This window comes from Thunnus thynnus, chromosome 1 (genome assembly GCF_963924715.1).
Source record: "Thunnus thynnus chromosome 1, fThuThy2.1, whole genome shotgun sequence".
Classification (NCBI taxonomy): Eukaryota; Metazoa; Chordata; class Actinopteri; order Scombriformes; family Scombridae; genus Thunnus; species Thunnus thynnus.
Genome location: NC_089517.1, coordinates 13,878,501 through 13,903,497, shown reverse-complemented (window position 1 = coordinate 13,903,497; position 24,997 = coordinate 13,878,501). Strand labels below are relative to the sequence as shown.

The following is a 24,997-nucleotide window of genomic DNA, read 5'->3' as shown; positions in this document are numbered from 1 at the left end:
ATATATATATATATATATATATATATATATATATATATATATATATGATTTGCATCATTCTGGGTTATTCAGGTTATATGAAATATAAGCTTAAAATTGTTTCCATTACTGTGATGTTATTTATTTGTGTTACCCTTTGATAGTTTGCTTCATTTCCAGCATACCTTGCTTCTTGGCCAGTGCATGAAAGGTCCAGCCCCCCATGACCTTAAATACAGATTAGCAGGTATAGATAATGGATGAATAAATTGCATGAATTCTCTCAATTACCAATGATTATCCAGCCCCCTTCCCTTAATTACAAACATAGCAGTAAAGTAGTTGGCTTTGGTTGAAAATGGAAAAAGTCAAAGTGTCCTGTTTTGTGTGTTGACTTCTTCAACATTTAGCGGTCTTTCCCTAACCAAGTTCATTAAATTGCCTAAATATGTATATATATATGATAATTGATGAATGGTGGATGGAACTGCATACTGTCAATGTTTGGGAGTAATTTCAATTCGCGCTATTTGATTATTTAATGCATTTCTAAGTCACAGTTCTATAATTGCCTTATAAAACCAGTATATCATTCCTAAAATTTTAAACTACAATAAGCTAACATTTAAAATCATTTATACATGTGAAATTGACTAATCAGACTATTTGGCTGATACAGCGGACTTCCTAAAATCACTCTTTGATTCCTAAAATTATTGTGTACAATAGGCTATGTTAAAATTTAAAATGATTTGTACATTTCAAGTTGTTCCACTCTTCACACGTTGTCTGTAAAATCAACCAAGGAAATTCTTTTTTGAAATACTATACAGTACATACACAAAAAAGCGAGACTAAGCAAAAAATAATTTGGACATGATTGAGTTGATCTGATAGACAGTATTTCCAATAATTCCATAGAACAAAGGTGGAGGGATGTAACTGTGAGTTACTGTAATTAGCCACTTTACTACTTGCACAAATAATTCTCATTCCCATATAATCCAACAGTCCTCAGATTTTTCTCCTCCCTATTGTGACTAATCATCAGCATAGAAGATTCTCTTCATCAGCCCACCCGTCTGCTCACCCTTGCTGTTGGCACCGACTGCCACGATAATGACTGAGGCTACTCTGAGACGATGTTTACTAGCTGACAGCAGCACCCTGCTCTCTCTGTATGCTCCAGCAAGCATTTCCATTTAGCTCACTTCTGAAGCTCCTGCCTAATTTCTCTTTGGAGACAGAAATCCTTTAAACCCCATTGTATCCTGGGGCAACATATTTACTGAGGGCTGGCTTTCCAATACCTGAGAGAGATTAACACTGCTCCCTGATTTATGAATCCATGCCACCCACCCACAGGCTTGGTCAGGGGCCCTAGCTACTCTACCCTGCTACTTCCTCTTCACACAATAGGATTTAGGTATCAGAAGGAACACACAAACACAAACATACACTTCTCACATACAGAAGAACTGGGCTTAAGGGGAGTTTAAATTATGAATGTGCATAGATCATCCCTCCGAATTTCCCTTAAGAAAAGAGGACATAGAATTAGCAAGGGTAAATCTGGCTGGCATACTGTTGGCAGGATAACCTAACTCAGAACAAAACTTTATAATAGAATATGTCTCCTGGACAGAATCATGCCTGGCAATATATGGTTTATGAAACTCCATATTGATTTACCACTTTGACACACAGTCAGAGAATATGCAAACAGGTACTCAAGGTCTGTCACAGCAGCATGGAGGTATAGTCAGGAGATCTGTGACATCCATCGATTGTTTTGGCCTCCCACCATCTTGCTGTCTGTGACTGAGGTGGTTGGATGGCTGCCAGACTGAGTGACAGCCTGGTATTTGTTTATCCTGAATAGTCAATTGCTGGGCATCTGTACTACAGATACAACAAAGCTGTTGGCATGGAGTTCAGTGTTTCAGAGGACGTGTCTGTTACTCTTATTCAATGGAGAGAATGCTTTCAAACCATTCTAATTTCTACAATAAAGCATACATAAAAAGGTATTATGTCATGTCTTTGTGTGGATAACTGTGCAACAGTAAAATCAGACAGTTATAGAACTGGCGATATTTTATGGTTGTAATCAGAACACATGCATGGAAGCTTAAAGATATTTAAAGATGTGTGAAGGGTCTCATCAGCAGCTCAACCTGTTGTTCTGTACTGAAAACAAACCATGTGTAGGTGTGCATCTTGTGCTTTTCTTGTTACCTTTTTTCTATTTTACATAATTTTGTAACAGCGGATTAAACATGTTCTGTTAATGAGACTGTTATTGTCTTGCAGTCCCCTATTATGTTCCCTGGACAGTTATACATAAATTGTACATGTGAAATGTACATGCTTAATTGACTGTCTGCCCCCGAATTACTTGCTTAACAAAGGCGAGTTCATTTGTTTTTTGTTGGTATATTTTCCTACATTCTATCCTTTTCTAACTGTCTGCTATTAATGTAACTAAACCAATAAATCTTTTAACTGAGTTTGAGATATTTGCATGTTAGTTTGAAGATATCATTGATTATGGACATTTAGAGAATACTGGATTGTTGCATAAAACAATTTGTATAATAGTAAATATCCATATAAAACATGCAAATGTACATTAAAAGTAGTGTACATTTGTACTGCAAATATGTTGATATTTTATCACACCAGTAAATGACTACATATAGATGATGTATCTGCTTCTACCACTACCCAGTGGTGGATGAGCATTTAAAATAGCCCTTGTTTGCTATAGGCATTAAGCTTACTTGCCTCAACTTTATTCCACTAGGATCACATCATGGCTACAACGTCATGTCTGGATTACTACAAGATGCTCTTGGCTGTGGCACTAAAGTGCTTTCTATGCCCCTATAGCTCAACCAGAGTGCTGCAGTCTGCTTCTTGTCCAAGCAAAGTCAGAAGCCTCTTATGCCACTGCCTGCATTCAAACAATTGGTCATATACAGTACAAAAGCTTTTACTTAATTCAGAATTTGAGTGATTGTGCCTGAGAGTAAATGTACACATCTCCAGTACACAATCCAAGCCTACTCACCAGCCTGTGCTCTGCAGTCTTCATTCTCTTTTCTCTTTGGCAAAGTGGTCATATCTCCAACCATTTTCAACTAATCTTTTGTACTCGTTGCCCAATGTTGGAATGTGTCTGACTGCAGTGAGAAGAGAATTCACTACCTATTCTCCACAATTTATATAATCATATTCTGACCAAAATATGACTATATAAACTTCTAAATACACTAAAGCAACTCACTGTTCAAATGGTAAACAGGGGTTGTATATTTAATACAAGTATAATTGGAATATACCAAGCAGACAAAGAGCATAGAAGTGCTTAGAGAAGTTTGTATGGGTTTTTGGATACCTTTTTCCCCAATGTAAAAACTTGTTACCACTGAAGTACATTCCAATCAACATGAATTCACACTGACCACACCTGATATTATCAACTTCACCAGACCTTCTACACTCAAATTGGTAATGAGTAAAACACAAAAATCAAACGTTCAGTTATGACAACAAGGTGGCAAGTGTCTGTGCTAGCTTAGCTCTCTAAAACTGAAACAGTAGGTCATGTTAAACTCAAGATAAGACTTGATAAGTTATGAATTTTGAGAATATACAAGGCTACAACACAATCTGACTGAGAAACAGAAAGAATTAAACTATAACCAGCAACATAACTAAAAAAACAAACAAACAACAAAAACCAGCTAGCTGTCTAAGAACTTTCCTGTTTTTCATTTGTTTTCCATCCTTTGATAGAAACTGTCAGAAATCTGATGGAGTCAGATTTGTCAGCCCTGTTAAGACAACAGGGAAACACAGTTCTCCTGCCTGCCTGTCATTCATTTGAGAGCTTACAATGAATGAACTGAAAATAATATAAAATGCAGTATATATATGGCAATGCAGAGGAACAGCCAAATATTTTTTATCCAGTTCATTCTTGAGTGTGATACATACTGTCTGCTGTGGTATGTTTTGCTTTGAGTAAATCAATCCTCCCGCTGTGAGTGCTACAACAGCTTGTATAAGCTAGTTGACTTCCCCTGCCTATTCATGGTTTCTATACATTACCAAGCTATTTTCCTTCAGCCATGAACACAACACTATATATTATATATTAGTGCTGTTCAAGGTACAAAATCACACACTTTACTGAGAAGTTGTGTACAACTGCCATTATGTGTTCCATGAAGACTGACAGTACCACACAATTTGGTGGTTTATGCTTTTTGTGCTTGTGAAATCAACTTAGTCAATGCTTGACTTGTGACAGTCTGCTAAAAAACACTCAGTAAATAAATTCTTTCTTACACTGTTTGACTAGTAAAACTGCAAAGTAAAGTTGTATAGTAGAAGTTGCAAAGTAAATCAGTTCCTGTTTGTGTACAGTAGTTCCCTAATCTAGCATTTCCCATGATAATAAGCCTGGTAGCGCAAAGGTAAAATGCAGTGTAGAAGCTGCCAATCTTCCCTGCCATGGAGAGACAACTGGGACGCCTGGGAAATATAGCACCAGAAGTTTGGCATTAACAATTATAAAAACATGGCACTGTGGCCAACTTGCTTGCCTGGAGCATATTTTCTCCATATTGTAATGAAGTAAATTGCCAACATGCTGATAATTATGGAGACATCATCATGAAAAAAACAAACAAAAAAAACAAAAAACATTTTACCTAGACCTCATGTCCAGACAAGTGTTAGTGATTAACACTAGTGTAACTGTCACACTTCACAGTTAGAGACAGTATTTCCACATTTATTTATTTATGTTTTTGGCCGATTAAGAGGCTAATTTAAGAGTGATTATTTATTTATTTATTTTAATATGAATGCTTGGCAGAGTTGGGACTTGGAAAGATGTTTTTGATGCACCAGACAAAACATGGCAGACTGGAATGGAGCAGAATACCTCAACTAGGGAGTTATCCATCCTTTCCTGTCTATCAATGATTAATGGCTAAAGTGGTTCCACTTTCATGCTAGAGAACATAACAATCTTGCATTTGAGCATTTTGTCCCTTTTCACCAAGCCCCTTAACAGCTATCCTCACCCAGTCACATTGTGCTACTTCAACAAGAACCTCGTCCACTCACCCCCTCTCCTCTGCTGCCTCCTCTGTTGCTGTCAGTTGGTTGTGTTATGCATAAATAGTGCAACCAACCATTTTGGTGAACCGTGTTCCTGTTAACATCACTCATCTTCAAACAGTTCCACAGATACGGTTTAACTAGTGCTTGAATACCTGCCCAAACTCCCAGCGACAGAGAAATGAGTGTACATCCTCAAGAAGAACCTTGAAATTTCAAGAAAAGAATGATTCTGAAGCAAATACATAAGCCTGCATTTTTGTAGAATAATGGCCATACTTACTACAATGCAATGCTACCAATTGTGCATCTGATCTGCCTACGGTTGTTAAGGCAACCAACTTGATTGAGATTATAAAAATATAGCCTAATGCTAACCATTCAGGTTGGGTAAACCTCCAAACAAATGTCAACTTTAGGAGTCTGAACACAAAAGTATCGAGTGTCAAAATTAATCCCTTTTTATGCCCAGAACTGTTAGCAATAGCATACCAATGTCACAATATTTCTACTTCAGCTACGAACTAAAGTGAACATATGTCATTTTAACATGAAACTAATGACATCACCTTTTCACTTCACTTTTTGTAGAAAAAACATGTGTCATTTTAAGACATTTGAAAAAAATGGCCAGTGTTTGTTGTTTGTTTCTGGAGAAGAAAGTCCTGATGACAATAAAATACCCCCCCCCCCCACTTAACACACACACACACACACACACACACACACACAAAAACAATGCCTGATTTGTACAGCTATATATGATCAAGAAGTAATTGAACACTTAATATGGCATTGTTTTTTTGTTTTTTGTTTTTTTGTTTGTTGTTTGTTTGTTTTGGTTGTTACATTATAAGATTTTTGTAGAAAAATTATGTCCAATGTGCATATAAAATTGCAGTACATGATACCCTACAGATCTGCAAAGAATTTGCTGTAGTGACCCGCAGGAAATTTGTATCCCCACTTGAAATAACAGACACAGAAAAATTGCATTTAATGAGGAAAAAACTGATAACAAACAGAAGCAATACAACAACATCCCTCTTGTATGTATAAACAAAATGAGGTGTAGATATGCAGTGTGCTGACTCACCTCTGATTCACCTTAAATGTGATTTAATTATGAATGAGTGGGAGGATTATTTGCCCCAGAAGATAAAACACAGAGGGGCCTATTTTCCTGAAATAGGGCGCAGGCGCAGATCCAAGTCTTAATTCCTGGCATGTGGCACATGTGGGTGTGGCCAACACATTTTTGCAATTTTCCCGACCCTCAGCACCGGCACACTCTGGGCTCAGTCAGGCACAATGTGGAGGAGTGACTGAATACATTATTAGTGGGAGGAATGTATTATGTGTAGGTGGAGTCGGGGTGGGCTTCAATAATAACCAATCACGTGAGCTCCTCTCATCCCCTTTAAATGCAACAACAAGTGAAACGGGGGAGAGAGGCTGAGTGAGAGAGAGAAATTAGTTCACCTCTGTGTAGCCCCTGAAGTTCCCAAATATATATTCAGGAAACCCCAAATATTAATATACATCAATCCAAATATGCTGATAATGGTAGAATGAAAATAAAGCTCATGTGCTCACATGTGTGCTGTAGCTGTTGGTAAACCAGTGCTGCCTCTTATTTTGCACAATCAATTAATATAGGATAATTAACTCAATAGTTCTAAGCCACTGGGGGTGCACAAGCCAGTGCATTATTAGTGTTGGTCCCAAGCCTGGATAAATGGGGAGGGCTGTGTCAGGAACGGCATTCCGTGTAAAACATATGCCAAATAAAATATGTGGATCATAAATCAAAATCCATACTGGATCGGTCGAGGCCCAGGTTACCAAGGGCCAACACCGGTACTTTTGACCAGCAGGGTGCCGTTGGAAACTATGCTACTGTTGAGGGAAGGAAAAGGAGAGGGGGAAGGCATGTCAGGAGGCAGTGGGAGAGGAAGAAGGGTAGGAGTGTGGAAGTGAGAATCGTAACTTTGAATGTCAGGACTATGACTGTAAAGGGAAGGAGGAGTTGGCTTATATGATGGAGAGGAGGAAGGTAGATATACTGTGTGTGCAAGAGACCAGGTGGAAGGAGAGTAACCCCAGGAGCATTGGAGGTGGTTTCAAACTGTTCTACCATGGTGTGGATGGGAGGAGAAATGGGGTAGGGGTAATCCTGAAGGAAGAGTATGTCAACAGTGTGTTGGAGGTGAAGAGAGTGTCAAACATAGTGATGAATACGAAGCTGTAAACTGAAGGTGTGATGATGAATGTTGTCAGCGCATATGGCCCACAAGTTGGGTGTGAGATAGAAGAGAAAGAAGAATTCTGAAGTGAGTTGGATGAGTGGTGGAGAGTGTACCCAAGGAGGAGAGAGTGGTGATTGGAGCAGACTGGCATGTTGGTGAAGGGAATAGAGGTGATGAGGAGGTGATGGGCAGGTATAGTGTCAAGAAGAGGAATGTGTAAGGATGGTGGTGGATTTTGTGAAAAGGATGGAAATGGCTGTGGTGAATATGTATTTCAAGAAGAGGAAGGAGCACAGAATGACATATAAGAGTGGAGAAAGACACACAGGTCTTATGCAGGAGGTGAAATTTGAAAGAGACTGGAAACTGCAAGGTGGTGGCAGGGGAGAACGTAGCTAGGCAGCATCGGATGGTGGTTTGTAGGATGACTTTGTAGGAGACCAAGAAGAGGAAGAGAATGAAAGCAGAGCCAAGGATCAAATGGTGGAAGCTGACAAAGGAAGACTGTTTTGTGGAGTTCAGGGAGGAGTTAAGACATGCACTGGGTGGTAGTGAAGAGCTGTTGGATGGCTGGCTAACTACTGCAGAAGTGGTGAGGGAGACAGTTAGGAAGGTACTTGGTGTGTCATCTAGATAGAGGAAGGAAGACAAGGAGACTTGGTGGAGGAAAGTATACAGAGAAATAAATTGGTGAGGAAGAAGTGGGATAGCTAGGGACATGAAGCAAGTAAACAGGAGTACAAGGAGATGCAGCATAAGGTGAAGAGAGAGGTGGCCAAGGCTAAGGAAAAAGCATATGGTGAGTTGTATGAGAGTTTGGACACTAAAGAAGGAGAAAAGGACTTGTACCCATTGGCTAGACAGAGGGACAGAACTGGGATGGATGTGCAGCAGGTTAGGGTGATGGATAGAGATGGAAATGTGCTGACTAGTGAGGAGAGTGTGTTGAGAAGGTGGAAGGAGTACTTTGAGGGGCTGATGAATGAAGAAAATGAGAGAGACAGGTTGGATGATGTGGGGATAGTGAATCAGGAAGTCTGGTGGATGAGCAAGGAGGAAGAGAGGGCAGCTATGAAAAGAATGAGGAGTGGAAAGGTGGTTGGTCCCGATGAAATACCTGTGGAGGCATGGAGATGTTTAGGAGAGATGGCAGTGGAGTTCTTAACTAGATTTTTTAACACAATCTTGGAAAGTAAGAGTATGCCTGAGGAATGGAGAAGTACTGGCACCGATTTTCAAGAATATGAGTGATGTGCAGAGCTGTAGTAACTACAGAGGTTGATCAGCCACAGCATGAAGTTATGGTGAAGAGTAGTGGAAGCTAGGTTAAGAGAGGTGATGATTAGTGAGCAGCAGTATGGTTTCATGACAGGAAAGAGCACTACAGATGCCATGTCCCTGGCTATATACAGAAGGTCAGAAGGAGCTGAATTGTGTCTTTGTGGATCTAGAGAAAGCACATGAAATGGTGCCAAGAGAGGAGGTGTGGTATTGTATGAGGAAGTCAGGAGTGGTAGAGAAGTATTTAAGAGTGGTGCAGGATATGTATGAGGGCAATGGGACAGCGGTGAGGTGTGTGGTTGGAGTTACAGATGGGTTCAAGGTTGAGGTGGGATTACATCAAGAATCAGCTCTGAGCCCTTTTTTGTTTGCAATGGTGATGGACAGGTTGACGGACGAGATCTGGCAAGAGTCTCTGTGGACTATGATATTCGCGGATGACATTGTGATCTGTAGTGAGAGTAGGGAGCAGGTTGAGGAGAGCCTGGAGAGGTGGTGGTATGCATTGGAGAGAGAGAGAGATAAAAGTCAGTAGGAGCAAGACAGAGTGCATGTGCATGAACGGGAGGGAGGACAGTGGACTGGTAAGGATGCAAGGATAAGAAGAGGTGAAGGTGGATGAGTTTAAATACTTGGAGTCAACTGTTCAATGTTACGGGGAGTGCGGAAGAGAGGTGAAGAAGAGAGTACAGGCAGGGTGAAGAAGAGTATCAGGAGTGAATTGAGACAGACGGGTACCAGCGAGAGTGGAAGGAAAGGTTTACAAGAGGGTAGTGAGACCAGCTATGTTGTATGGTTTGGAGGTGTTGGCACTGACGAAAAGACAGAAGGTGGGAGATTTGAAGATGCTAAGATTTTTGTTGGGAGTGATGAGGATGGACAGGATTAGGAATGAGTATATTAGAGGGATAGCTCAGGTTGTATGGTTTGGAGACAAAGTGAGAAGTGGGATTGAGATGGTTTGGACATATGCGGAGGAGAGATGCTAGTTATATTGGGAGAGGGAGCTGCCAGGCAAGAGGAAAAGAGGATGGCCAAAGAGGAGGTTTATGGATATGGTGAGGGAGGACATGCAAGTGGTTGGCGTGACAGAGGAAGATGCAGAGGACAGGAAGAGATGGAAACAGAAGATCCGCTGTGGTGACCCCTAACAGGAACAGCCGAAAGAAGCTCTACTCCTCATCTGCATATTCAAAGACCTCATTTAAGCTTTTAAGCACATACTATATCCTTAAATAAACATACAGAATTGAGTTTGGAAATTTGCTTGTTAGTGTTTGAAAAGTTCACAAGTTCTATCACTGTTTCATCGAAATATTTAACTGATTAATGAAGGTATCCGCGTTGTACCGTCTGTGTGTAAAGTAAGCAGGACTGTGTTTGAATCTGTTTTAAAATGTTTTCACCATATAGGATGTTGATGTATGCCTACCCTGTTTAGGAAGAGGCGAGCATGGTTGGACCTCTGGTTGTCAGAGGATATTCTACACACTGATTATATGGATATATGTCCACACGTCCTGACTACTGCAGATATTTTGAGACTTGGCTGTAAGTAGCATAACTGAAAAGTTACTGAAAAAAACCTAGTAACATGCCAGAAGAAAATATTTTGATTCTCTAACCTGAGTTTGAACTTTTATTCAACTAGAAGAGTGCACTCAGTGGAGTGCAGATCTCCGCCAGGTGTGTACAGTCAAGATGGCAGCGAAGATAACAAAAACGGATATTCATGTTGCATCGTGCCTAACTTTAGTGGATCATAACATATCGGGTATGGAATTAATCTGCAGATACTCCAGTTCAACATGAAACCAAACTTTTATATGGATGTCAGTTTTTGTGCCATGACAAAGGCCAAAATGTGGCCTGCAGCAGACAAGGTAAGCCTTGTTTTTAGCCTAGCCAATTGCTGGAAATGCCTTTCGCTATGTCATACTGTGTATCGCAAAATGGCAAGGACTGCCGAAAAGAGAAAAGTCTAAGCTTTACGATAGGCTCATGAGGAATAGCATTATAAAACAGGTTTTTCAAAAATAGTGAATCACTGCAACCACGAGAGGTCCTTGATCATACAGTCATGAATGTGCACAAAAAAATATTAGGCTGATCCAGGTCCAGGTCCAGTATTATGTGAGATTAGCTGCAGACAGATACACAGACACACTCACACACACACAGACCAATGCACACACACGACTAAATGCATGATCCCCTCCAGGCTTATGTCTGGCGGAGATAATAAAAATGTCCAGACTGATTTGATGGAGCTCAGGACGCATCCTGAGGACAGCCGCGTTACTTCAAATTATTTTATTGTTAAACTTGGAATCTGTGAGTAACAGCTTTCATGTCTGATGTGTAGAAAATGCAGAACATTATTTTTCCTGACTGATCCTGTCACCACATAGGATGATTTAAATAATTAATGAAGTTTCCTCTGCTGTGCCATCCGCACATAAAATGATGCACAGCCCCTCTCTCTAATCAGCGACTGTAGGTGAAACACACATATCATTCCTGCTGCTGTATGACGATTATAGATGTTTAATAAACACAGAAAATCTCTGACATTCTACAAGTTGTTGTTGCAGTAGATGAAAAAATGTGTAGCAAACTGAAAGGGCCAAAACTTAACATACATGAAAGGTGTTCTGTGATTTTGGAGGTGTCTGTGTGCGTGCGCCTCTGCCAACTGAAGCCATGAAAATTGCCCTGTGTCTGAATGTGTGATAAGAGGTGGTCTGAGCGGGTTTTCGTGCCAAAATGAGCACCAAAATTGCACTGCATTGCCTAATCTGTATAAACACAGCCTCAGCTGCGTCTCTTCTCATGCGCTCCTTTGGTGCCCGGAAATTACCAAACAGGCACAGACACAGAAAAAGTAGACTTGCGCCTCGGGGAAATTGCATAAAGACTGCGTTTGGACCAGTGCGGGCCTTGCGCCTGCAGTATTATGTGCTTGCTATAATCCCCAACATAGTAACACATGCAATAATTGCTGACATTGGTTTCTCAGCTTCCTATGTTCCTTATGTAAGACATTTGATGTTCAATGATATGTATTTTTAATTAATTCAGTACCAGGCAACTTCACCAGAACCATGTACATACAGTACAGTAGATAGTAAAGATATTTTAGTGTTTACCCGTGATTTTCTGCAGAAATAAACAAAATATATAGCTACACAGCTCTATTACTAGCATGTCAAAATGTAATTTTTTGGTTGATTGTTTTCATGATAAGGTGTTGACTGTTAATTTATATTAAGTATTTATGTTAAGGTTGGATTATACTCAACACTCAACATGGCGATGAGGAAAGTTCTTGAAACCAACCATAGCTACAATATACTGAAAAGTTACTTTGCTAATGTTTTTTTTTTAATACTTTGAGGTTGACCCACCAACCAAACTTGTTAACACTAGAGTAGTCTGACTAACCCATGAAAAAAGAACATGTAGGGCAACCCCCTTTATCCTTTGATCACCTCTGTGATAGTACAAGCAATTCCACAATGGGTCAATAAGAACTAAACTGACCAAAGAAGACTAAATGCTGAATTGACAGCATATATTTTGCTGGGCTCAAAAATATTTGATCTTTTTTTTTTTTTTTTGCTTTAAAGCTTTCACATTTGGCATGCTGTCTTATATGTCATTGTTCGCCTTTGCCAGTTAAACCTATCCTTATCTCCTGCTCTTCTTTACACTTTGTCAAATATCATCTAGAATATTTAAAAACCCCTCCAGACATGTTTTGAATAATAATCTGTCTGATAAAAAAAAGGTTAAATTACCTAATTAGAAATTCTGAAAATGAATAAATCTCCTTCTCCGTCATTGAAAAATTCAGAATCTATTAATATGCATATATAATTTTCATTTCAAAATTTGAATTGGTTGATACAATATGTCTTCGACTTCACTGAAAAGTCTACCCTTGCATAGGTGTATTGATTGAGGATGTGAACCTCAGCATCTGCTACTGTAATTGCTAGACGGTGGAAGGATGACAAGTCACCCTCTCACACTCACTGGACCAGGTATCTCATGCAGTACTTGTAGCTAGAAAAGATCCGGTTGACATTGAAAGGCTGACAGACAAGGTCCAAAAACGCCTGGCAGCCTTTCATCACCTATGTTAAAAATCTCAGGCAAGTGACATGCCTTGGCAAACTGTCTGGACACAGCATATGTTGAACATATGGAACTCCCTGGCTGTTCTCAGATGTAGAACAGTATTATGTGTGTGTGTTTTGTTTTTTGGGGGTAATTTTTTTGGAGGGGGGAGCAGTGTGGGAACTGTGAACAATTGTTTGTGGGTGGGTGGGAGAGGGTTGGGCAGTTTAAGGTCCTCGCTATGTCCCACTATGTTCCAGGGGCAGTGTCATCATGCTGTTTTTGTACTATTTTCCTGTTTTGTTAATATCTCAAAATTACAAATAAACAGTCAAAAAAAGGAAAAAACAAACAAAAAAAATTAAGGTGAGTACAGAGAAACATTCACGCTTCAGCAGATGAATGTGAAAACAGCCTTCTAGTGTCAAACTTTGCACATACATCATTCTGCACAGTGAAGATCAAACATCCAACTGAAGTAACAATAAATAAAACACATTTTTGACTGGAGGGGCACTTTAAAATGATGGCTCTTGCCATTCTCATTGCCTGTCTCAAACTTTGTGTTAGTGTTAGTAGTAATGCTTCAGTTCTACTGTCAGTGTCTATTTTAAATATACTTATCTCCGGTACTTATGTGCCCACAATGCATCCATCTCCACACCTTATAAAACGGTTCTTGTAAACATGTTGTTAACTGTTATCTTAAATGGACTTTTTTTTTAAATTATAGACCGTGTTCAATATGTTACTTGGCTTTATTTGCTGTTTATCCATGTTTGTTGTTCCAGATCACTTTGCCTATTCATATCAGTGTCAACCCCCCCCCCCCCCAATACAAAACAAAACAAAAAAACAATGGTCCATATTTATATAGCTTTTGGAATAAAAATCCTGTCTTTTTCCTAACTTTTGAAAACCATTTTTGTTTTAAAAAAAATGTTAAAAAAGACTCCTCCCCTTCATTTATATTGTCAATGATGGTGATAATTGCCCTATCACAGCTCATGACATGCAACAACACTGGCTGTTTAGATGGCTGGCATCGGGTATAAATCATGATTACACTGTTGTTACAATGCAACCACTTTAATTACAGGACATTTGTCTAACTTTCAGTGTGGGCAAAATGAGATTTATAGACAAGCATGTGAATAGTAATAGAAAAGTCGAGCATAAATAAACTCCCTTCTTATTTACCAAAGGTCTAAAATTAATTGAAGTTAACTGAATACATTACAGTGTTCAAACTTGTGCAACTGACTCAAACTGACTTAATGACTTGGTCTTATAATACAGTTTTTTTTTTTTTTTTATTTCAAATTCAGCATCCAGAGGCTGAGTCTATATGTGGCCATGATATCACAATAACAATATTTGTTAGAAGTGGTGTGCCACTGGAGTCTATCTCCAAGAAAACTATTATTGTCTTTTATTGGCAATGAAATGCTTTGTAAAAGCAGTGTGAAACACCTCTTCTCTTACTGTATACAGTAATGTAAGGAATCTAAAAAAAATCTGGGAAAGCAAACAAAGAGGCCACAATCTTTGGGATTCAAAATAACAGTTTTTGCTTTAGGTGAATTATTTCACCATCCAGTATTGAAAGTCAGCTTTTACAAACATCTACAAAATCACACAGAATTTGAAGAAAGTCATGTATGCCTTCAGCCCCTAAATTAATAAATAACAAATAAATCATTTTTACTTTTATAAATGTATATTTTTTGTATGGCTAATGTCTCACATACCCATGCCCAATGACATGAATTATTTTATTGGTTTCCCCTATGGGGCCAGAACAGCAACAGTTAAATTTTGACGTTGAAAATAAAATATGACACTGAAAACGAACGCTGAACTGAAAAAGGAAAAATTGGCATTGAAACACTTGTACTTGAAAAAGTTGTACTGGCACTGAAGCAAGTTCCACTGAAAAATAAAACATTAAAAAAATTACAATCTTACAATCTTATCTTATTTTGATATTTTGTTGTTATGATGTGTTCTTCAATGTCAATCTTCAGATTTTTTCTACATGTCTGTCCTTTTTCAATGACAGTTTGTTTTTTTATGCTATCAGTTCTTTTGAGTGTCACTGGTTTTCATTTTCATCTTTCTGTTTTTCAGTTTCAACTTTCTGTCACCATTTTGGCATAGAGAGGAGGGCTCATACTGGGCCTACATTACCCAGTATGCCTTGCAGTCTGATGAAGATATCCGAGGGCAATGGCATCATGGCGGAGATTTTGAGCCAGACTGTTGTAATTTTTGCTTTATGACTGTTAATATCTCACTTTATCAAGATTTAATATTAATTAAGTACCCATTTAGATTCCCAATATGTGGTCAGTTAATCCAAATAACGGCTGTCTGTAAATCTGCTGCAATGTTTTCGGGTGAGACCAGCTGGTCATCTTGCAGCAGCAGCCCGAGTCCTGCGTTGTCATCCCAGGGAGAATATGATCTAATGAACTGATCTGTGCAGCTCTTTGGTGATTTGCTGCTACCTCGAATGTCTCTGTAGCATTTTGATATATGATATAATTCCTTTATGAGGATAAATGTTGGTCTCACAGATGAAATATAACAACTGTAGCTGCCACATTAGTTTGTCTGTATTTAAAAAGAAGGTTCGTGTTTTTACTGGACAGAACAACAGCGCTGCCTCTGGGGCTCTAAATGTACACATATCACCACATGTCAATAATAGAAATGTATTAAAATGAACAGATCAGTCTATATTAAATTTAATTTAATATGTTGGTTTTCCCCTGAAGGCCACAAATTACCTATTGCTTTCCCTAGGCAGGTGACCCCCACCCCATCAAGGACACATCTGCGAACACCACTATGTAGGAGGTCACTTGACCCAGCAGGGTCCCCGTCGACAGACGCTGTGGGGACCCCCAATAACACAGGTCCTCCTGCACTGATGGGGTAATGTTCACCAAGTGGTGCTTGTGCCTCTTGGGATCCAAGCACAGGCTGGCGAACCACTGTTGCAGGAGCCCCAGTGGAACAACTGGATGGCCCGCTGCTATGATTCCTAACACCTGCATGACAGTCAGAGTTGTCACTGATACTCCCGCCGCAGTCTGAGGACTGCCTGCTGCAAGGCCATCCGTCTGGGTTCTGACAGAATGCCTGCAGATTGACTGAGTCGAGCACAACTCTCAAATATTCCCTCCACTGCTGTGGCTGGGGGACCCTCCTCTTCCAGTTGATGGCAAAACCTAACGGAGTTAGGTGCAGCACCAACTTGGCTGTGTGGAAAATGGCTCATTTTCTGGACCTGGCCATGACAATGAGGTTGTCTATGTGGTTGAGGCGGCAGGGGCTGATGGTGCTCTGCCCTGCCTGCGTGCTCTCCTCCTTGCCGTGACAGAAAAATTATCAGAATAAAATAAGATAATAAGATTGAAATATTTTTAATGCCTGTGTTTTATTTTTCAGTGGAACTTTTTTCAGTGCCAATACTTGTTTCAGTGCCAATACAACTTTTTCCAATACAGTGTTTCAATGACAATGTTTCCTTTTCCAGTTCAGGTTTTGTTTTTAATGTCAAACATTATTTTTGATGCCAAAATTTAACTGTAGCTGTTCTGGCCCCATACTATTCACTGTCTCTTGGACAATTAAAAGATTCAGAATTCTGTTGTTGTGAAGAAAGTTGATTGATTATATTTCTGTTTGTTTTGATACCATTTGGCCTGTAGAACTCTTAAGTCATTAGACATGAGGCACTTGGATGTTTGATAGTCTAGATTGAAGCTTAAGGGTTTTTACTAGACGTGAATAGTCAGAGTCAGTTTCTATTGGCCTTTGACTTTCTGGGTGTGTGTATGTGTGATTGTGCAAGTGATCTTTTTGTCTTACTGCTCTGTGTTTTTTGTCTGCAGTGTTTTTAAATCATTTATATAGCACTTTAGTCAATAATGGTTGTTTTAAATGTTTAATAAATAAACATGACTTCTCTATCTCACCCCTCTCTTTTCTCTGTTTATTCTGGGTACTCTCCAGTTATGTATTATTTCAGCTTCTTTGTAGTCTAGGGACTCTCATCCATGCACAACCAATCTGACAGACCTCAACAGCCCAGTAATCAATTGTATTTTTTTTTTTTTTTTTCAGAAATGTAACTGATTGACAGAATTATGTTGTGCACCAAATATGCATTCATTTGATGAATATGCGACTTGGTTTTTTATTTGTTTCATTATGTGTTTCTTTTCTTTCTGCAGAAACTGCAGAGAACGACTTTACTCTGTAATTGCAAAGGGACAAACAGTTTTTTGTGTTCTGGGAAGATATTTAGAATAAGTTACCATTGATTTGATTTGTCTTTTAATAGTATGACCAATCAGAGATAAAAATCTCAATTTCAACTCAATATTTTGGCATTTGTACTCAGTAAGGCACAAGCTGAGGGAAAAGTATGATAAAGAATGAACATTTTAGAGATGCTCCTGGGCCCCGTTACCTAAAAGCACCTTTAGGCTAAATTGATCTTAAAACCTATCTTACAAACCACTATACATTTGCAGTGCCTTTTCAAAAAGCATTGCTATTCGAAAGCACAAGAAAGTACAAAGTACTCTTAGAGATGACTGTAGATTGATAAGCGTGTTCTACCATCTCATTATAGACTGAAAAGGGGGCACAGTTTAATAACACATATGTTAATGTTCATACGAAACCCAGTTGTTATCAGTAATTATGTACTTTGGTTTTTATGTGTATGATCAAACTGCCCCCCTATCAATAACTATCTAGAACTAATGACACTTATTGACACTGTATTGCATTTGCAAGAAAATGTTAGGGAAAAGGCTTCAAACTCAGGGGTAACGTTAGCTGGTTAGCTAGCCATCACTGTTGATTATTTAATGTTAAAGAAAGCTCACAAACATGTAACTACTGTTTTTACTTATGCTAATTTAGCTCTTGACTCTTTGTAAAAAAATCTCCCATCCTGTTTTGTATTTCAGTGCAAATTCGTATTAGTTTTGATAACAACAACAATTTAGCTGCTAATAATAGGGAAGGACAACAAGCTAGCACTAATGTTAATTACTTGTGAGTTAAAACAACTGATGCTAAAGTGAATTTCAAAAGGGAAATTCTGAATTCTGAAATTCTTGATGTGTGTATCAGGCCGAGTTAAATATGAATAACAACATAAAGAAAAGCGACTTTTGTTTCCATACTATAAATATTAAGGCTAATTAAAAACATGTATTGTGATTTTAGAATTTAACAATTTTCTAAAGCCATCAAATCTCAGATATTTGTGGGGGCACATACCCCCTCTAATTGAATGGGTATGACGCCTCTGGCTGCAATGCAACATCTTACATTTGAAGTCTTTATATCTTTTTTCATTTAATTTCATCTTCCAGCCTATACTTCTATCATTACCATTTATCATTCACCTCCTTGTGAATACCAGTGGTGTCTGGTGCAACAGTAATGATCTTTAACTGTAAAAATTGCCTGATACAAAAGAAAGAAAGAAACAAAAAAATAAATACCATTCATGTCATTCATTGAATTTATTAGGAGCCACTAATGCAGTGTGAAGATTCTTTGTCTGCTTCTTCCCTTTAGTTCATCTTTTTGATCCTGCAATCATATGAGTTTTTTTTTTCTTTTTGATTTACACACTCTCTATTTTATTTGCCATCACCCCGACAGCAATTATATCCAGCATAGCCTTCACAATCACGACTGCAAACAGTATGATGAAGAGAAGTATACGTTTTGTAACATTATCTATACTTTTGTTTTGTTGTTATTTGTCAGGCTCTTTTTGAAGTAGCAGTGAAGGATATTTTTCTTATAACTCTCCTATACCTATACCTTATACCCCTTCCTATACATCTCTAGATGTACAGTACTATAATATTATAATATTATACTACTGTATATTAATTTCGTCTAGCCACAATGGCACTTTTCCTGATCATCTGCTTTTCTTTTTCTTTTTTATTTATCTAATTCTAATGTGTTTATGCAGACTAGTTATTTTTCTTATCTTTAGTGAAACCCCAGTTTCCAAATGAGGTCTCACACAAAAATGTTGACTTGTTGTCTGAAGGTCTTAATTTGCACTAAGGCGAGATGTTGAGCATCAATGAGTTAACTTTCTAAAACTTGAAACATCTAAAACCAGAAACATGTGAGATGCTATAAGCTGGATGTGTCACTATTAACTGTTAATTAGGCTGCTTTTCATAATACTCATACTGATAATTCTAACTGCAGCGATTATATCTTCTGTATAATTTTTGTTTACAGTATGCTTTGTAATTTATGTATTTTCAATATCTAACATGGTTTATGGAGAGGTAAATGCAACTACTTACTTTAAATCAACTGATCGATCTCTTCAGCACCATGGACAGCTAATGGTGAGAAGCTTTTACCAGCACTACACATGCACTTGTGAGTGTTGTTTTGGGAATCATGCGTAAAAATGTACAAGCTTTTTTACAAAAAGAAAAAAAAAACAAAAAAAGAAATAAGCTAGAAAATACTTTATAATCAGTCATTAAAAATCAATCATTTACTGGGAAACGGTGCCCTGTAAGGTAATTTGAGCAAATCATCCCTTCTCAGCAACCACATTTACCCAAATATTACTTGTTCATTACTGTCAACTTACTTTCTGTCTTCACAAAAATTATCATGATGTTGACTGAAATCGATGTGTTCTTGAGTATCACTCATCTGTAAATGTTGTTTTCTCCAGTTTCATGTGTTTGTTTTTAGGCTTTTTTATTGTGGTAAAACTGGTAATATTTTCAAGTTACAAAGAAATTTAAAACACCTCTTTATCCTTTACTCCATTATAAATTAAAAAAGACTGTTAGACATCAGACATTCACAACTCCCACACTCTGTATGTTTCCTTAGTTCAGATGAAAGCCACAACCTACGCATAAGACTAACCACTTTCCTGTATTACATAAAGGATAATTAGTAAGTTCACTTTTTAAACATACAACAGATGGGGAGGCCAAGATTCAAAAGTTATTAGAAGATTAAGTTTTACCCCCAATCACTTTATCATTTTAGGTGTAATGAAAATTAAAGGAGAATTGTTTAGCTAGTCAATGTTAGTGTATGATATAATCTGGCATAGCATGCAGATGCTGCATTTGTCCAGAAAAACATCAATTGCAATGGATTTGACTGAATTTGACTTATATAAACCTTGCTAAAGCTGAATTAAGTCTTCATTATCATCAATTAATTCACATCACCAAACAACAATCAACTGAATTGTCTTTCTTTTGCATGTGGAAAAAAATCTAATAGGCTAATCATTTATTAAGAATTAGAATTTCTGTTTGGATGTCCCACGTATTATGCAAGTATTACAACTTAAACACCAATTGCCTAATTACCAATACTGTACTGATCACCCTCATTTGAAAAAAAAACTTTGATCTGTCTCCCATGTGAATCCCTATGCTGCTTGCAATCAAAGAAGAAAACTGAAAACCCTGAAACTATTTTTTTCAATATCCTGCACATAAATGAGGACTGCAGACAAAATTTAATAAATCACTTAATTTTTGTTCTTTAAGAAGGTCTTTTGAATAGTCTTAATGCGTCAGAAAAAAGGCAATAGTACTGTCAGACGTTGAACAACACGTTGTCATTATAAGACCACCCACTGACAAGGTCCTTTTCTAAAACGTTGAACTGAATTGGGGCAATTTTCATATTTGTTAGAAGATGCTGCACATCTCAACTTAGAACATAATAATGTCAAATATCTTCTAGATCCTGTTTGCCTTTGTCAACAACTGAGAGTGGATCTTTTTTTTAAGTCTGACAGAAGTTCAATCCGCAACTACAGTACTTAACCTGGGACCACTGAGTTCACATATTTGGGAGTACCAGCAGCAGGTAACACATCCATCATTGACTGGACATAAAATCATTATTCTGCCAAGCAAAAAGTCAAAGATCATTGTTATCACTTTAAATAGTTTGCTCACAGGCAAATAATTCTTAAAAAAACAGAATGTCATTGCTAAACGACACAAAAGAGGCTTTATATTGGGAAACTCGTACTATGGTGATAATGTAAACAGTTCTGTTTTTGTAAGATTTACATCAAATGAGGTGCTTTACAGTTTAAGTAGGCCATATTTGGACCAACCAAGACTCTCGCTATCCCTCCAGCTCTCTTTTAAATAGCATACTCTTAAATTATCCATAATCACAGTAACATGTAAGAGTACAACCATTTTACTCACATTTATAGAGGCTTGTCAGAGAGACCATTTAGACAGTTTGTGTATCTTGTTTCAATATGTATGTTAAATCTGTTTTATATGGTTGAGCACATTTTTACATTCATACATACATACATACATACGACTACGATTACTATTTTCACTTGCAATTAACCAATAACTGTCTACAAGTATAATATATTCTGTATATATATTAGCTTTTAATACTCCAATTTGGTTATACAGTTGTTCATGCATTTATTATTCATCACATTTACAGCAAAGCTCTTTTCTGACATGCATAACTAATCTACATATGTCAATATAGCATGAACGTCTGACACACCATGAAATGCAGGGTGCACATCAACAGTGTTAGCCAGTAATTGCTGATATTTTAATTACAGCTTTAATATATTAAAACATTGTTAATTTGTGTTGCCTTTAATCGCCTGTCTGTACACTTATGAAACTGCAATGATATCATCAAATGTGTCTCCTAAAAATGATGTTCTTACACAACAAATTTGCCTAATAGCTACTGTGATTTGAAAGAAGTGTAATGCTGCCCAGATTATGTTTTATATCAACATAATGACAAAACATTTATAATGAATATATCCTCTAATTGTTCACTGTCAACTGAAGGTTCTATTGTACTGTAGGTATCTGCAAAACATTAATTTTCAGTGTTTTCTTAGTTTTCCCTTCAATATCCCCTAGAAAGTAAAGCATAGGTTGGGCAAATAAACCACTTAGTTAAGATTAGGGAAAGTTAATCATCTTGGTTAAATGTTGTCTTGAAGCAAGAGATGAATCTCAGTCTCCAGTGCTAAAGTTACAGACTTTGTATTTACGTCCATCCCAAACTCTTCTCTATCACTTTTGCACTGAGGTATACAAACTTCACCCTAATACCGACAGTACATACAAGAAATAAGTGACTGAACATATGAACTAAGATAAATTTGTTTTGTGTGAATTTACTATATCAGATACAAGACGTGTATTACATATTACAGTAGGGGATCTTCCCACAGAGGTGTGACATGGAATAACATGCAGGTAGGGTAGACCATACATTTTATCCCTTGCTTGTAGACTCCCTTTGAACTAAACTTAAATGTGTTTTTATTTGCAAGTTAGCTGTACTGCAATAGCACGTGGCTTGGCCATGTGCAGCTGTATTCATTTGTTAAGACGTTGATATGCATTCTTAGTCAGTAGGCCAACAAGGTCCTCACTGAGTACATCTGCCAACTGTGAGTACATCTGCTAAGTTCGAGTCTGTATGAAATCGTACGCACACACAGTTTATTCACTGCACTTGTATTTATGTGGTGCTGGCTGCTCCACTCTCAGCAGGCAAGCTGGCATCGACCTTGGGGTGATGCGCTTGATCTTCGCGCACGCTTCACCTCTTAATGATAAAATGAGAAAACTGGGTCGGAGATGTACATTCCCACCAGAAATAGTGGGAAGTTAACATCTTCAGCTGAGCACCAAGACTTCCAACTGGGAAATCATCTCTAAATAAATCAAATGAGTTTCACAAATAGGTGAGGAGCCTATGGGAGGCCCAGGTTTGCTCCTGGGAGGCACGAACAAGTCTGGATGATTAACTGAGAAATGAATGACCTGCTCATGTTTCCACTAGAAACCTACTTGAGCAATCAAATGACTCTAAATTAAATGATATTTGGTACATTGAGTTCTTTAAAGAGACTGATGTTGTTTTCCATGACTATTTATTATCTCTTTTCAAGGAGTTTTAGTCATTCCCCGAAGCAAAACCTGTAACATTTTCTTTGCTTTCTTTAAAGTGCAGTTTTAAGACAAAGCATCTTCTGATTTCTCTGTCTTTCATACAGTCAGCAGATAATTGAAAACGTCATACTGTATTTGACATAAAAGACAATATTACAACTCAAACAATGTCCACTAAATTGGACCAAAGTGAACATTTTGCAGCTGTTTAAAAATTTTCTACGCAGTGCTTTTAACCCACACAGCTTGCAAAAGAGATTATAGGGAGAGGGAGAGAGACAGAGAGAGAAGGAAACTGGTCATGCATGTGTATAGAAAGGAAATGGTAGTCTGCCATAAGATATATTAAAACTCACCAGAGTTGGGATCGGAGTTGCCATCAGCTTCAGTCCTCTTATCAGGGGAGGCCTGCTCGTAGAAGTCGTCTTGCGCCTGCACCAGAGGGAGAGGTTGTGTGAGGAGGGAGCCACTGCCTACAGGCTCGTGGTCCCCCAGACCGCTGTCACTGCAGCTCTCCTGAGAGCCATCCGGCAGGTGAAACGTGACGCGTCGCTGCGACTAGAACCAAGAGCACAAAACAGAGCCTCCGATGTTAGTGCTCTGCTCTGCCGCCTTCAAATTTTGCTTTTCATACAATTATTTTACACTAAGCTGAGCTCATGCATGGCACTTGACACACTGAGTACTGATCAGTACTACAGTGTGAAATAAGCAGCCTTAGCATTTTGTCTGAACTATGAAATATAAATTAAACATTTACAAATGAGGAAGGCATTGATGGATAGTAAGGTTTATTTTCAGTTTCAGAATACCGAGAATGATGGGAGAGTAAAAGATCTATTTTGACTTGGGCCGAGTTATTGATGGGAAGGGGAGTTAACACATGGCAAATACAGTCACGTTTCACTGCACAATGACAACCAATAACAGCATGCAAATTGCACATCATGCACTGTAAGAAAAATTCAGCAAGGTGAAAAGTGCAAAATTTGTGAGCCTTTCATAAATACATAATGCAATTAATGTCAAGCAATGAAGGCCACGAAATTCCTATATGTTGGTGGCAGTGTATAATTATGTTTGTGAGGCCTGCTGCAGGAACATTTACAAACTGGTTGTTTGGTTTGTGTTGTCAGTTTGTTTGGGTGTTGGCAAAGTCAAAGTGGCCTGCGGAGTTAACAGAAGTCGCCCCCAGGGTGTCCTTCTTCCCACATTCTGCACTCTCATTGAGGAGAGGAATTTCTTATCCCCCAAGTATTCTGGGACATGTCTTATAGCCCTTCTATCGGAGATATGCATGCTAACACACACACACACACACACACGCACACACAGCCACACACGCTCACACACCATCCTTATTAAAGCCATCCTGATTGAATTTCCAATTGTTAATTCCGAGTGTCTTTTCCCCTTGCTCTAATGACATTTTCCTCAGGCTTTTTCATAAGTCCAGACACAAGCTTCCAGCTAACCTTTCGTGAGCACAGAGAGGTCCCTGTCACATCCTTGGTGATGACAGACAGAGACGCGTTTTACAGTAATTATTGGCAAAAGCAAAGGTCACCCAATCTGCAGTCTAATGCAAATGACCTCATTATATATTTTAGAACTGCTCCAAAAGCATGCAACATTCAATTAAACAAAAAAGGGAATAAAGAGAGAAAAAAGGGGGTGTTGGAGGGGTGTGTGTGCAAGGGGGGTAGGGCAGTTGGGGTGTTGAGAGAGAGGTGGGTTTTGGTGGGGGAATTGCAGACCTTGGAGACTGTGGAACACGTGATGGCTTCGGATTTAAATACATGGAGTTGAATTTGCATGACAGAGAGACCGACAGACAGACAGACAGACAGATAGATAGATATATAGATAGACCACACAGTGTAATACTAACACATTTGTGACATTTTTTGTTGATTACCGGAAATAAAAATCCTAAATCCAGAGCGTATTGACAAAAATCTAAATCAGGATTTTAAGTCTTGCGTAACTACTCAAAGTGCAGAATCAAGCACAATTAAATGTAAAGGTCTTGTAAAACAGTAGGAATCAGGAAAAATGTCACAGTTAGTAATTAGAGAAAGAGGCAGATGATCAGATGTGGTATTTCCAATGAAGATGACATGATGTGGGCAAAAAATCCTTTCTAAAAGAGTTGCCTCTCTTGTTTGTTTGTGTGGCAGCTAAAGTATAGTGATTAGGCAATGCAGTGTT

The 24,997-nt window shown here is 38.3% G+C and overlaps 1 protein-coding gene across 1 annotated transcript in view; it reads right to left on the bottom strand.

Moving 5' to 3' along the window:
- Positions 1 to 24,997, bottom strand: part of LOC137180747 (protocadherin-9) — a 221,964-nt gene that overhangs the window by 47,012 nt on the left and 149,955 nt on the right. Inside the window, exon 4 of the mRNA XM_067586022.1 lies at positions 23,143 to 23,344. Coding sequence (XP_067442123.1) covers positions 23,143 to 23,344 — 202 coding nt within the window. The remainder of the gene's footprint in view (positions 1 to 23,142; positions 23,345 to 24,997) is intronic.